General features: G+C 49.8%; 6 protein-coding genes across 6 annotated transcripts; 2 read left to right on the forward strand and 4 right to left on the reverse strand.

The window, feature by feature from the left end:
* Positions 1–334: 334 nt before the first annotated feature.
* On the reverse strand, positions 335–2,234 carry VTN77DRAFT_1218 (uncharacterized protein; the record flags this gene model as incomplete). Its single annotated transcript, XM_069416925.1, has 9 exons — positions 335–499; positions 579–724; positions 785–845; positions 950–1,089; positions 1,217–1,344; positions 1,400–1,708; positions 1,771–1,883; positions 1,945–2,102; positions 2,159–2,234. The coding sequence occupies 9 exons, from the start codon at positions 2,232–2,234 to the stop codon at positions 335–337; spliced, it is 1,296 nt and encodes a 431-aa protein (XP_069280172.1).
* Positions 2,235–2,659: 425 nt separating this feature from the next.
* VTN77DRAFT_1219 (uncharacterized protein) lies at positions 2,660–3,484 on the reverse strand (the record flags this gene model as incomplete). Its single annotated transcript, XM_069416926.1, has 2 exons — positions 2,660–2,981; positions 3,036–3,484. 2 exons carry the CDS (start codon positions 3,482–3,484, stop codon positions 2,660–2,662), a joined length of 771 nt encoding a protein of 256 aa, XP_069280173.1.
* A 2,926-nt stretch (positions 3,485–6,410) lies between these two features.
* VTN77DRAFT_1220 (uncharacterized protein) lies at positions 6,411–6,846 on the forward strand (the record flags this gene model as incomplete). Its single annotated transcript, XM_069416928.1, has 2 exons — positions 6,411–6,486; positions 6,548–6,846. The coding sequence occupies 2 exons, from the start codon at positions 6,411–6,413 to the stop codon at positions 6,844–6,846; spliced, it is 375 nt and encodes a 124-aa protein (XP_069280174.1).
* A 1,074-nt stretch (positions 6,847–7,920) lies between these two features.
* VTN77DRAFT_1221 (uncharacterized protein) lies at positions 7,921–10,375 on the forward strand (the record flags this gene model as incomplete). Its single annotated transcript, XM_069416929.1, has 7 exons — positions 7,921–8,079; positions 8,406–8,536; positions 8,596–8,608; positions 8,712–8,775; positions 8,880–9,220; positions 9,302–9,346; positions 9,413–10,375. 7 exons carry the CDS (start codon positions 7,921–7,923, stop codon positions 10,373–10,375), a joined length of 1,716 nt encoding a protein of 571 aa, XP_069280175.1.
* Positions 10,376–10,632: 257 nt separating this feature from the next.
* VTN77DRAFT_1222 (uncharacterized protein) lies at positions 10,633–11,163 on the reverse strand (the record flags this gene model as incomplete). The annotated part of the gene is made up of 1 exon (XM_069416930.1): positions 10,633–11,163. One exon carries the CDS (start codon positions 11,161–11,163, stop codon positions 10,633–10,635), a length of 531 nt encoding a protein of 176 aa, XP_069280176.1.
* A 154-nt stretch (positions 11,164–11,317) lies between these two features.
* VTN77DRAFT_1223 (uncharacterized protein) lies at positions 11,318–12,370 on the reverse strand (the record flags this gene model as incomplete). The annotated part of the gene is made up of 1 exon (XM_069416931.1): positions 11,318–12,370. The coding sequence occupies one exon, from the start codon at positions 12,368–12,370 to the stop codon at positions 11,318–11,320; it is 1,053 nt and encodes a 350-aa protein (XP_069280177.1).
* Between the last annotated feature and the right edge of the window lie 1,414 nt (positions 12,371–13,784).

The following is a 13,784-nucleotide window of genomic DNA, read 5'->3' on the forward strand; positions in this document are numbered from 1 at the left end:
TAGTTAGCATTGCGCATCGTACATTTATTGCCTTCTTTCTGTCTTCATCCCCTAGTAAGCAAAGAAAGAGGGGGAGGGATAATCATTCATTGAAGACCATCATATAACCCAGACGCAACATTGTCTCTGAGACAAATTCCCACTGACATGAATCCAGTCGTCAGCTATAGATAGATAGATAGATAGATATAAAGACAGATGGTATGGAACGGGAATCAGTAAAACAAACAATCAAGAGAAGAAAATGCCGCACGGCTTTCTCCCTTTTTCCCAGAGGAAAAATTCGAAATTCGAAAAGTCGAAGAGGTTTTTATTAATTAATTATCGGACGGTTTCAGACCCAGAACTGTGACCAGACCTTCTTCGCAGCCTCGTCACCGTCAAACCGGAAGTCGACGCGGATGATGTCCTCAAACCCCTCCGAAAGCTGGGGCTCGCGGAAGCGGCGAGCAAAGTCTGCAAAGGCCATGGGTGGGAGGATGGTGCGGGATTCTGGGTTCTGTTGATGGAGATGGATGTCAGTGACCGATGCCCTCAGGGGGGTTGAGTCTGTTCTTAGAATAATGATGGCTACTGACCAGACTAGGGTTTGCAGCTCGGACGGCATTGTTGTGTCGACACAGTGCGGGCGGCGCGGTGAAGTACACGCATCGAATTGGAACCTTGAGCTCCTTCGCGACCTCAATCCAGTCTGCTCGGGTCTCAGGGTCGGGATTCGTGTTGTCTGAGAGGGAAAACGTTCATCAGTCTAGTCTCCCAACGCAGGACGGGGAAATCCACTTACCGACTGCAACTGAGGTTCCCTCGGCCAGATGCCCCTTTGCGACTTTGATACACTTTTGACGCTACAGGAATTGATTGGTCAGCGTGATGAGCCAGTTCATGGAACGAAGTTCCCAATCCTCTACAAGCTGCCGCAGACGAATTGAGGCGGGGAACACGTGCATACCGTCTTTAGGATATCCTGGTTCACGCGCTCGTAACCCAGTGGTTTCAGGTGCTTCCAATAAAATGTCGACTTGCCTGCCCCAGGGCTGCCACAGAAAATGACCAGCTCGAGAGGATGTCGTTTTGAGAATGTGGGTGGTACTGAGAAGCACGTGTCAGCGGGAAATTGTACGTGATGCATGTGACAGGCACATGGCAGAAGTCAAACAAGCTGTGAAACAACTCATGCGACAGCATGTGCACATAATAACCGATGTATTGGACTTACCAGCAGTACCAGGCTCAACGTCGATGTATGACGCTGGGTCGAAGTCTCGGATCACTTGCTCCGGTTTGGCATCAAGGAAGAACTCCTCCGGGGTCTTGAACGCAATACCAACATTCGCGGCAAAATCACTAGCTCAGGTCAGAATGACCCGATCATTTGACATCATCCCGCATCACGACTCACCGATCTACACATGAATGATCTCCAGGCCGTCCAGCGGCGTCTCCGACAAAAAAGGATCCTTGCAAGTCGACCCCTTCTTCTATATCAAGGTCGTAATCGTCCAGGAACTCGTTCCACATGCCCATCCGTGGTTTCCTGTATTCATCGTATTGCGTCGCAGCGTAGATGCTCATAGGCACGTCTAATTGTCGCATCACGGCCAGAGCCTTCTGCTTGAAATTTGACAGACTCTTGGACTCGCTCCGTCCACCCTTGAGTCCATTTTGGAGGCTGACCCTCTTCTGATTCGAGAGAACGACGACCTGATAGCTAGAGTAGGTATTAGCCTGGAGCCAGATGTCCATGAGGTGACGGCCCAGGAGACAACACACCCTTCAGCGTTTAGCTGTCTGATCCGCTCCGGGACTTTGTTATGCCACCACTTCCAATCTCGGGCATCCCTTGCGAACGTGTTGCCAGAGGCAGTTGATATGAGAGTAGAGTCCTGGGATGCCTAGTCAGCCGGGTTCTCGGTGACATTTCTCATTCCCAGGAACAAAGCGTACGAGGTCGAAAGCGGCCACTTTTCGTTTCCTGCCACCTTGCGACTGCTGATTATCTGGCGAGTATTTCCCCACCACTAGGCTGTTGTTAACAATCCGCCAGGTGACTTTCTCGGGCTTCTTCTGTGAGGCCGGGGTGAAGAACGAAGCGACAGCTTGCCCTGCAGGGATAGATCAGAGAGATTCCAACCAAATCTGGCGTCTGAGAGAAACTCACTCGTAGTCGTTGACTCGACCTTCCGTTTCAGCGGAGGCGGAGAGACTGGCGGCGCGGGGGACGCTGATCTCTTCATGGCGGCCACCCCGGCCAACCGGAGGCCCTGAACTCGGAGAATAGTGCTAGACACACTTCAAGAAACGACGATGAAAAGCGTGAAGTGAATCCGGATTGGTCCAACGATGTGAAGTGTGGGAGGTAGGACCCGTTGTCTTTCAACAAGCATCGGCGGGCGGAATCGACGCGCGGACGCGTAGCAGAAGTGCACGAAATCACATGGTCTGTCTTATCTACGTTATAATTTCATATGTTGATGCCCAACATACAATCTAGCCACAATAAGCGAAGACTTGGGTTTACGATATTATTATTCAGTTCACAGTAGAAATACATCGACTACATTGCGTTATCGCCGTGCATCTGCCAAACCAAGTCGCCAACAAATCCTCTGGGTATCATGTTGAGCAAATCTATGCAAATAACCCAATGCGCCTTGAAAGCCTATTTAACTCGTGTATCCAAGGAGAGCCTGTCCGCTGGCTCTAGCTTAACCGCCGCCCTTAACTGGTCTTTCAAACTAAAGAGATGTTGAGTGGCGAGTTTCATGGTTTCCGGATTGCTGCCGTCTTGGACGGTGACAGCAGCCTGCAGAACATAGCTTCCGCTCTGATCTAAGAGAGACATCTCTTGTAAAGGCGGCAGTAACCTTCGAGGCGCCCTTGGGTCATGGTTGTCGGCTGGGAAGTTGAGGACCCGATGTAAGAAGAGAACGATGTCATTGTAGATAAACACGTCTCCCTCGACGACATATTCCGTGACAAAGCTGGTGAACTGTCAGTGTCCAGAGGAGCCGTGCAGAAAGACGGACCCAACTCACCTATAGCCCCAGGCATTCATAGGAGGAACCACATCCCCTTGCGGAAGACTTGCGTTCGCCATCAACCGTGCCGTGACTGGGGAGCGAGTTCCTGCCTCGGGAATATCTCTGAACTCCAGCCTCCACTGCTGGCTGTCAAAGTCATAGCCCTGCGGCGTCGCGTTCGAGAACGGAGGGGCGCCAAAGTCACTTTCGGCAACGGGGCCAACCACCTGGGTATAGAACATGACACCGGTGAGCATCTTGCTCAAACGCTGCACCTCAGATCCCTGCAGTTCCTGGCTGCCTCCAACGCGCGTATCGACGCGACTGGGCGGGCGATGGGCCTTGAAGACCAGATGTCTCTCCAGACGGTGTCGAGGCTGCATGGCCGTCAGGCCCGCCAGCTGCTGAAGGAGTTCATGGTGCTGGTGCTCGGGAACTGAAGCAAAGAGCAGTAATTCGTGCATTGTGATGCCTAGAATGGGCAAAAAGAGTCTAGTCTCGATGATGGTGGTTGGGAGAAGTAAAAGCAATGTGCTTTGATGCCTACTGCACAGGCAGCTAAAAACCCTTCATTCAGAGGCTGCGCACCCTTTTGTTTCTATTGCACTTGCAACAACTTCCAATAGCACCCGTCAGGACTCCAACTCCATCAGGAAATCCTATCAAATCGCTGTCATATCGTATCGAGAACATTGACCCTACTTTCCCCACTGGTGTTTTGCCAGGAAGGACAAAGTCACAAAGATGCCCCCTGCTCCACCTTCCTGGGACGACCCGCCGTCAGCCGTCCGCGCCTATTTAGCCGCCGTGCTTTCCTGACCTCCACGGCGTTCCTGCAGACGAGGCATGTGAGATTGCATCACACTGGAAATATGGTCGAGGCTCCGAACTGGACTACTATAATAATGTCGAGACCTTCCGCGGAATGTTCGGTGCGGAAACAGGCACCCTGCTCTACTGGGATGCAGGTGGGGGGTTGAGTTCTCCGCGCTCGAGCCTTCCTGGGAGGACAGAGACTATACAAACAGAGACTCCACAAAAAGAGAAGAAAGACCTTTTCTGGCTTCCTCCTGGCTGTGAGTTGCTCCAAGATTCTCCCTTGGTGGGCCAATTATGGTAGAATATTGTTGTAGCCTCCTCCGTTATCAAGGTCTCTTGCCGGACTGGTAAATCAGCAAATTGCGGCTGACAGTGAAGACACTCTAGTATCCCTCGTCTATGGCTTCTTTATTTTGGCTGTGTTTTTTTTTTTGGCTATGAAGCCTTTACAGAGTCTGAAAGCGAAGATAGAGTTGCGGTTATGTTGGGACTTAGTTTCTTTTCTACGGTTGCGTTCGTGGTGGCCTATCTTGGGTATTATTTCTAAAAGTATAAGTAAAATAGAGAAGACAGATATTGAGGCACTTATCCACCTGCTTGGTGGTATAAATGTTCTGATTCTTGCTCTAGAAGACGGACTAGTCTAGTAAATGAAGGTCATTCATACCTTATCCTGGCCATGCAATAACATAGGATTATCATGAGTCCAGTTTGAACTATTCAGATTTTATCTCAGTACCTGGCTTTACGGTTCACCGATTCAGGATTAGTCTGACAACTAGGATACAGAGGATCAACTCGATACAGATGTCCACCAGCAGATGACCCACCCAGAACTGACTATCAGTGCCATTATATGGAGACAAAAAAAGTCATCTATTTATAAAGTACCTGGATGATCTTTTAATACTATATATAGAGAGCTTTGCAGGGGAGCTCATGCAGGCACAATCCGGGCAGTGTATATAGAGGATTGACACAGGAAGATGGTTATATTAGAGGAAGCCGCTCTAGGAGGAGCGGTCACCGGGGTTTATACATTTCAGTGCCATGGTTGCAGACAGAATCAAATAAAGCTGGAAGTTAAAGCTAAGGAGAGCAGAGAAGGATCTTTTAAGAATTGGCTATGTAGGCATACTAGGGACCTCAAGAAGTTATAGAAGTAGGAGGATGTGACTAAGCACATGGGGAAGAAGTCTCACAGAGCGGGGAGGTCTACCCCATGCGGGGAAAGAATGCAACTACCTCGCCTACGTACAGTACAATGGTGAACTAGGCTGATTATTTAAGGATCTCGATAATATGAGGTCCAATAATTGCTGCCAAGAAGGCCAGTCAAGTCGCCCAATTTTGAAGTATCAGAGGCATGCCAACTATGTGTAAAACGACTGTTTTTCTCTTAGCAGGCGCCCTCTCTTGCTGTTGCCTTTGTTTTTTCTGCTGCTCCTGTCAATACTGTGGGAGGCCAAGTGTTTCGCATGACAGCCAAGGCATCAGGAGATTATGGATGACATTACATGACACTAGACATGCAATCGGGCTCCCTGTTGGCAGACACTAAGTACTAATTGTAGAACTATGACCTCAGGGTGTTTAGGCCATCCGTCCAATGATATCTTGCTGAACTAGAACATCAGATGCTCCTGTGCTAAAAAGTCAAGACGTGGCCAGGCCGGTGAAGAAGGTTGGTAGCGGGGTAGGAAGGAAGGCGCAGATGGTTCTGGGGCACGGCAGGAGCTAAGATAACAGATTGTCCAGGGATTGGGTTGTTTAAAAAATCAATCAATCATAATTAGCAAGGGAACCTGATTAGTAGGCTATTCTTCTTCTTCTTTTTTTATATTTCCCCTCATCGCAAGCCCAAGCTCCAACTGCAAAGTGCAGACTGAATCATCATCATATCATCGATCGCAGGTCTTCCCCGCACGCCGTCCCTTTGCCGGCTTGGCTTTCCGCGGAGTTCCCTGCCAATGGTGCAATGTCCTTCCGCCGACACGCCGAAGCCTAGACAAACTCTGCAGGCAGCTGCATAGCAGATGAATACAGATTAATAATAACAATAGAATAAGAATAATAGAATTTAATAGATAACAACCTGAAACTTCGGAGTTTCATCGAATTCCGACTGTCTGTAGTTCTTGGCGTCTCCCACGGGCTCGTCTCGGGTGCTTCCGGTGGAGCTTTTCGCAAGAAGGCCGACGCTCGGCCGTTGCGCACACCACTTCATGCCACCTGCTTGTCCGCCTCCGTCCGCGTCTCGCCGACAGCACGCCATTCTTCATCCCATCCCATCCCCATCCCTCCATTAGCTACTTCCGGCCTTCTTTTTCTTATCAATCAGTCGCTTTCCCCAGAAAACTCAGGAAAATAAACCTTCTCTTCTACTCGACTCATCTGTGTGGTTTTAATACTAGCACCAGCCTTCTGAAGCAGACTTAGAGCAGACTTATAGCAGCCCAATAGTACCTGACAGAAGGTTGGAGCACAGAGCGAACTGCTCCGGGTCCGTTTGTGAATTAATTGTGCTTTCTTTCTTTCCTTCAACCCCTACTCTTTACTGTACAGTTCACAATGCGTGCCACGGCCGTCCTGCGGAATGCTTCCCGCACTCCGCTGATCAAGTTCTTGGGGAAGCGGACTGTCCCAGGTAGGTCACCATCTATCTCTGTCAATTCACACCTTGGTGCTGACTTATCATTCTCTTATAGAATCTGTCGACCACACACCCAGAGCCCACCCAGCGTCGCCCACTAAGACACTGCCAGAGACATTCGCAGCTTACCGCTCCAAGGCCCAGCAGCATGGTCCCTTGAACACCCCCGGTCGTCTCTCCTCCCTATCCTACGGTGCCATTGGTGCCACTCCCGGTGCTACTCTCGGCCCTGTCGAACCCAAGCCGGGCGAGTTCTTTGATCGCGACGAGCTGCCTGAGCGATTCCACCGCTTGCCGTGGACACAGGCTGAGATTGAGGCAATCGAAACTGGTGGCGCCAGCCTTTTCCCTTGAATGTGCGATATAGGCCTGTGAATGGTCGATGATTATGGTCTGCATGATGGCGATTTGAAGGATGACATCCATAACGTCTGATGGAGATGAAATCCTCGCAAACCCGCCAGGGGGCAGTCCGGCACCGAATGATGTGCCGGGAGTCCGAACGATCCCGAGCGTCTTTCCCAGCCAACGTATAGCTACGACGAATTTAACACCCGGCCAATCACCACTCCTTGGACGTTTTATTTCCGACATATCTGGGCAGCGACGGGGGCGGACTGATTTTTCTTTTTGCTTTCTCCATATCCTTATTTTCCTCGTTCTACTATACCTGTCTGTCTGGGGCGCTGGTGCTTGTCATTATTATTTTTCCCCCCTCGTACTTCTCAAGTCTGTTGGTGGCGCTTAGAGCAATTTGGTTCTTAGAGCGGGAACTTAGAGTGTACATAGGTATATTGAACTGAAGCAGTCCTCAAAAGTGTATACTGGCGATTGGTTGTTCATCACACTCCCTCCATTCTCCTTTTCCTAGATTGATATCAGTAGAGTGTAAACGTGTGGAAAACTCCAGCCCTAGATTATGAGCTCGTTTAATGGTTATTTGGCCTTTAGTGTATAATCTTCTAAGAGAAAATTAACATTTGTTTTGTTGTGTCTTTTGATCAATATACGTGCCAGTAAGAGATCAGCTATCATGTGGCCGGGCGCGGCCCTTGCAGCTCCCGAAACGGGTAACGTAACCCAAGAACCTAATACTTAGTTAGCTTGTGTCAGACCATCTTTCAAGTTATCTCTCTCGCCATCGACACCTCTCTGATCAGGAAAGAGAGTTGCTCGTGTTTTCTCCATAGAGCAGTTCAATTTCAATCCATCTATTCGAATTCTGAGGAATGACCAAAGACATTATTGCCATCCATCCATCCATCTAAAGCTTAGCACCTTACAACAGAACGAAATGTGAATTGAAAAGAGACATCTAAATAAAAGCAATTCCGTGACCTGAGAAAGGAATAGAAGCAGCTCCAATTGACTACCAGAAAAGAAACACACCTTGATCGAGCACAAATAAGTCTCTACTGGAAGAAAATAATGTCAGCCAATGCCAAACCCGCTTTGACCATTACGGAGACAGACGAGGTCGACACGCCCCTCGCGACGTATCTTTACTCAGAAACGGTCACAGCAACAGGTCAAAACAAACGATCTGATGGGGGAGAGACTGTGTTGAAAGGCCGGGTTGATGTTGTGGTCAGTTCGAGTTCCGGTCTTTGCCTTTTCGCTGTGATCTATTCTATTAGTGTGATCAGATCTATATCTTTTCTACTGTGGTCAATACCTGTCGGTGTCAATGAACGCATGGTTAGAGCTCTATGAGTTATCTTATTTTTGACTGATTGGAGGTGGCACGAGTAGAAGGATATGTTTTCCTTTCTCAACACTTGCACAATAACGCCAAAAAGCGTCTTTCACGAGTATCATTGAACATATCTTGTTGTGTTCTTTTATCAACCCGGATGAGAATGAAACCAGAAATTCTGCATTGAAACGACTAACTGACTGACTGAGCTGGATAGCCACCTGAATTGACAGCTCCATCAGCTGCCACGGCACCCTCAGCATCTACAATAACCTCGATGTTCACCTCTCTACTTAATGTCTTTCTGCCTGCTGGGTACCCGCACAGCGTCAGCAAGGACTACTTGGAGTAAGCAACGTTCTTTCGGCTCTATTCAGTTTTGGTTGACTTGATTGACATGGTTTCAGGTATCAGATATATGTACGTTGAGCCGCCTCCTGATTTCGCTCCTCATCATATTCTCTTGCCATTTCGATGGAACGAGACAAGGTTATATGTCTAACACATGGTGAATATTTTTCAGGACTCCATCCAAGCCTTCTCAAGCTCCATCGCAGGGCTTCTATCCTCGAGGGCAGTATTACAAGGTACGCATGCATGCTATCCTTCCAGCACGTTTTCAAAACCCGTCTCCATATTGTTTCCCTTAAAGTAACAGTAGCATATTTCTAAAAATTCTGACTCTTACCAGGCGTTGGCGTCGGTGATGCCGCTGCCTCACCAACCTCCGCACTCCTCCTACACATCCTACAAGACTCATCAGGCCGGATCGCAACCATCCTCTTCGCACATCGACTCGGTACAGCTCTCGAACCTGAGTGCAAGATGTACCGGCTCGCCGCAGACATCTTCAACGACCTCGCCATGGTACTGGATTGCCTGTCCCCGCTTATCAGGCCCGGTGCGGCACGAGTCGCCATTCTGAGCGGCGCGGGAGTTCTGCGAGCGCTCTGCGGAGTGGCCGGCGGTAGTTCCAAGGCGAGTCTCAGTGCACATTTTGCAAAATGGGGCAATATTGGGGAGCTGAATGCGGTAAGTATCTTTCACACTATGTGGAGGCTGACCTGTCAGGTAGAAGAATGATCTGATTGCTGACCCGACTTGTATTAACAGAAAGACTCTTCACAAGAAACTATTATATCTCTTCTAGGCATGCTGGTTTGTCTCTCTTTCGTCGTTGCGTGTCCCTGCTTTCATCACTGACAATTAAAATAATATGACAAGGTCGGTTCCATTGTCGTATCTCACGTCACTAGTCTCCCTGTAACCTGGACAGCATTGATTTTTCTCTTATTTCTGCACTTGGGCACCAACTACCGCGCCGTTCGCGCCGTGCAGATGACCAGTCTAAACCGCCAGCGCGCAAACATTGTCTTCTCAACCTTATTGAGCTCCGATCCAAAGTTGGACCTGGTAGAACGACAGTTCAGACATGAGGAAGAGGATGATAAGAACGAGAAAAGAGATAGAGACAGCACGATCTCCACGTCAGGATCGACAAAACCATGCAGAAGAGTCCTGCGACCCGACGAGGTCGCCAGCCTGGAGAGAATCTTCGAAAGAGACGGCGTGCTCCGGTGGATTTCTTCTTCCTCCTCCGAGACTCCTCAGCAGTCGTGGTGGTCTACATCAGCGAAGCTCGGATATTGTCGAATCGGCGTCTCTCTCAGGGAGCTATTATCTCTCCTTCAGGAACCGCCGCCGTCGTCTTTATTCTCTATGTCCCGGCCAGCTGCGTCAATAAATACCGACTCATCCCTGCTCCTACTCCGGCGCCTGACTGAGCTTTTCGCTTCCGAGGCCTATCTGCTTTTCTTCTCTTCAGCGAGGACGAGGACAGCAACCAACCTCCGGGCAGCTATCATACTCAAGCAAGGCTGCACTCCAGTTCTGCAGCTCAAGGCCTGGGCTCACGCTCTGCTAGCTGCTCGAGTCCTTTCACTATCTTCTTCTTCTTCTTCAAAGAACCAAAGACGAAAGCAAAAGCGAAAGAACCAAGCCCCCTCAGTAACGGAAGGAAGTGATGATAATAAGCAGCACATCCTAAACGTGGTCGCACACACCCTCTCATTTCTGAACGAAAACGCGCTCTTCGAGCAATACGCCCGCGAACTGACCGCGGCAGGGTGGGATTTGGACATTGCCGCGCTGGAAACGAGGCCGGGGCGGAGAATCCAGATAAAATAAAAGAAATTTCCCAAAGAGTTTCTCTCTGATTAGATTGGATAGTGGTACTGTATGTACTGTACAGATACACCTACAACACACTGAGATTCAAGGTTCGTGTGTGTCTGTAATCACTCACTGGAAAGATTTATCTAAAAGACAAGCAATCATGGGTATCAATCATGGGTATCATCTCATTCATGCCTGATAATCATAAATAAATAAATAAACAAACATACTGAAAAAAAATAGAAATATAGATGACCAGGCACATCAGATCATGACACATGCAGTGAGAAAGAAGGAAAGAGGGAAAGAAAGACAGACCATGTAATGCAACTGTGCAGAAAAGCCAGACCCAAATCATGAATCATGCCCTCTATGCAAAATGACAAGAAAACGCCCCGAGTCTGAGAATGCCAAACACAAACGCCTCCAGAGACTACAACCACAAACATGCCACATCCAGTTCGTGTCGAAGGTGACCAAACATTGATTGAATCATGACAGGAGAAGGTCTGAAGAATCATGCAAGGGGGCCTCGTCGCATTAAGCCCTCTGCTCACACATTGCCAGATGACAAAATTATCGAATGGAGTTGAATCGAAAAAAACAAAAGGAATTTCCAAGGTCGAAGAATCCTTCCGGAACTTTTTTGGGACCCCCTGATCATGCATTATTTCCGTCCCATGCAGAAGTTGTCCACCTCCCAAATCTTTATTTTGCCGAGCCGAAAGAGGAATCGGAAACATAACTCGCGCGATATTCAATATCGCAGATTCACAAACCACCTCGTGTCCCGATGTCATATATTATAAGTGCTATAACGTCGAGCACATCCGGTGCGATCGAGCAACGAAAAAAAAAGGGGTGAGGCGACAAGAAGTCGTCGTGAGAATAGAATCGAGATGGCCGTAGGAGCGATACCGTGACGCGGAGATACGACGACCGAAGAATACCGTCTCATTCTTCTAACCTCGGGTCGCGACTGGTCGATCCCCCGTGTCGTCTCTTAAAACCTAGCTTCATTCCCATTTTCCTCCACGTATTCTCCGATCTTGATTTTGGACTCTGGCCCGAATGTATATTCAGGTCACTGGATGGAGGAGTCGTTGGTGGTGTCATCGGTTCCCCAACGACCGGGCTCGACAGCGCACTCCCGGAGTCATCAGTCAGGACAGGAGACCCCGAGTCACCACCGCCCATGAAACCGTGACCCGAGACGCGACTTCCGGTCTTCGCCGAAGCAGCAGTTCCACCTTTGGTCAGACGTCCGGAGACGGGACCGCGTGAGGATGCAAAATCCGCGAAGGACGATTGAGGGGACGGTCGCCTCCCGCGGGACGTAACTCGTCGAATCCGGCTGTGGTGATCCTCCAGACTCGTATTCGATAGATTCATGCGTTCGTTGTACGGCGAATCCGATGATGGCACACTATAACTGTTCAGGAAATGGATGAATATCGACTCTTCCATCAGGTCATGCATCCGCCGCACGGCGGCATCCAGAGTCTCCGGCGGAGGGGGCATCGTGGCATGAGAGTCTGCAAGCAGAGCGTCCCGGACCTCCGAGGAAAGGTTGATCTCCCGCGGGGAGCCCGGTATTATGTACGCCGATATCAAGCGCTGCCAGAGCATGCGCAAGTGTTCCGTTTGGGGACATTCAGTATGAATCGGCGACTGGTCTAGCATCCGAGAAACAGATCGATAAGTTTCCCCATATCTTTTTGCCTCCATGGTGAACTCGAGTGTTTCGAGACAATGGTTCTGGGAGAGATAGGCCATAAAGGCGCTGAGTGTGAACGGGTAGGGGGCCGTGTTGGAAAGCACCTCGTCCAGCGTTGGGCGCACTTGGCAGAAATTGCCGGTAGGGATGGCCAGGCTGAGCGGCCGGTTGTCCATCTCCTTCTCGTTATAAAAGTCGTAGTCCACTGACGACGTCGGAGAAGTCTCGGGAGTCGGATCCGGTGTGAGATTCCACAGAGAAAGCGGCAGGCGAAGGGTCTTCGCGATCATCGCGTAGACCAAGTGTCTCTTCTGGTGCGCGACTTCTCGTGCTCCCACCCTCGATCCTCCTCTGCTTCCCCTGAAGCGTTCCAGCTTCACTGCCCACTGAGCAGCTGACACTCACGAACTGCTCCTGTCGGCGGGAAATTTTCCGGATTGAGGATAGGAAATTCGACTGCAGCAAGCCCTCACTATCGTCGCATCGGTCGACGGATTTATCCGAATTTGGGAACCGATATATAGACAAGTGGTCTAGTTTCCTTCCTCTGTGTTCAGCGATGAGAGGAGAGGAAAGACGCAGAGGTGCTCGCAAATGCCTAGAGCCTAGAGATGGCCAAGCGCCAACTGCCGATAAGAGTAGAATGCTTGCCGGTTGGGTACACACGAGGGGACGGAAGACAGGGACCGAGTCAACCTATTAGTGCGGGAATTATTAGTCCAAAGCGAAATAAAGTACTGGGCAACTAGTCAAATCAGAAGATGTGGTGAAATTAACGCGAGACGGGACGAGAATGACTCTAATTTGACGGGTCCTTCTGGACTGGCTTCTAGAGAGAGACGGGATCGGCGAGGAAACATTTGTCCTGCAGATAACGCATTCGACGATGGGCGGCCGCTTAAACTTTATCAGTAGCGATGAGTGGAGACCGCGATCGGCGTGTAAGTCATGAAATGGAAAATGACCAGGGTCTGCCTATTTCCCAAAGTCGTAGAATGCAAGGCAAAAAGGAACAAATCGTCGCACGCAGTCGCTATGTAGTATGTCCACAGTGGGTGGTGACTCTGTGAGCGGAACTTGAAGGGGCCACGGGCTCATTTGTAGATCATCCGCACGATATTCCGACGATCGCCCCGCGCTTTATCTTTCTTGCCCTCCACCAAAACCAGTATGACGCTGTAGAAGGAAGAAGATGAAACGTGGATTCGGAGTCCGGAACGGTGGATCCATGATATGGTCGGGGAAAACGAGTACAATCTCTCTAGCCTTGGTAGAAGCCTCTCACTTGTGGGAGAGAGCCGATCCAGATGGATACCCCTCACAAACGTGCAGTGCAAAAGGAAATGAACAACGATGACTAAACAGAGATGGGTGGAGAGGGTTGTAACTATGCAATGGGGGTCACTCACAATGATGCAATGGAGCCAGCACACAGTAGTGGCTTTCAAGGCAGCACCTCTCGATAGCAACGAAGGGAAGGAATGCAGAGAGGGAGGGCGTCGAATAAAAAGAGGAGCGTGCCAAACACCTGGGGAGTTGGGAGGAATAATAACGGGAGATATGAACGGTTGAACAAGGCAACAGCCAGGCGCAAGGGACTCTGGTGGCGTGTATCTAGCGTTGTGGTTGCTGTGTGGCCGTCTGTGCGACCTCGCGGCAGGTCGTCACGCCCAGGTCGATGGAGCTTGCTGGGGAGTTCGAAAG

Source organism: Rasamsonia byssochlamydoides (genome assembly GCF_041956645.1).
Source record: "Rasamsonia byssochlamydoides strain NRRL 3658 unplaced genomic scaffold VTN77scaffold_12, whole genome shotgun sequence".
NCBI classification, from domain to species: domain Eukaryota; kingdom Fungi; phylum Ascomycota; class Eurotiomycetes; order Eurotiales; family Trichocomaceae; genus Rasamsonia; species Rasamsonia byssochlamydoides.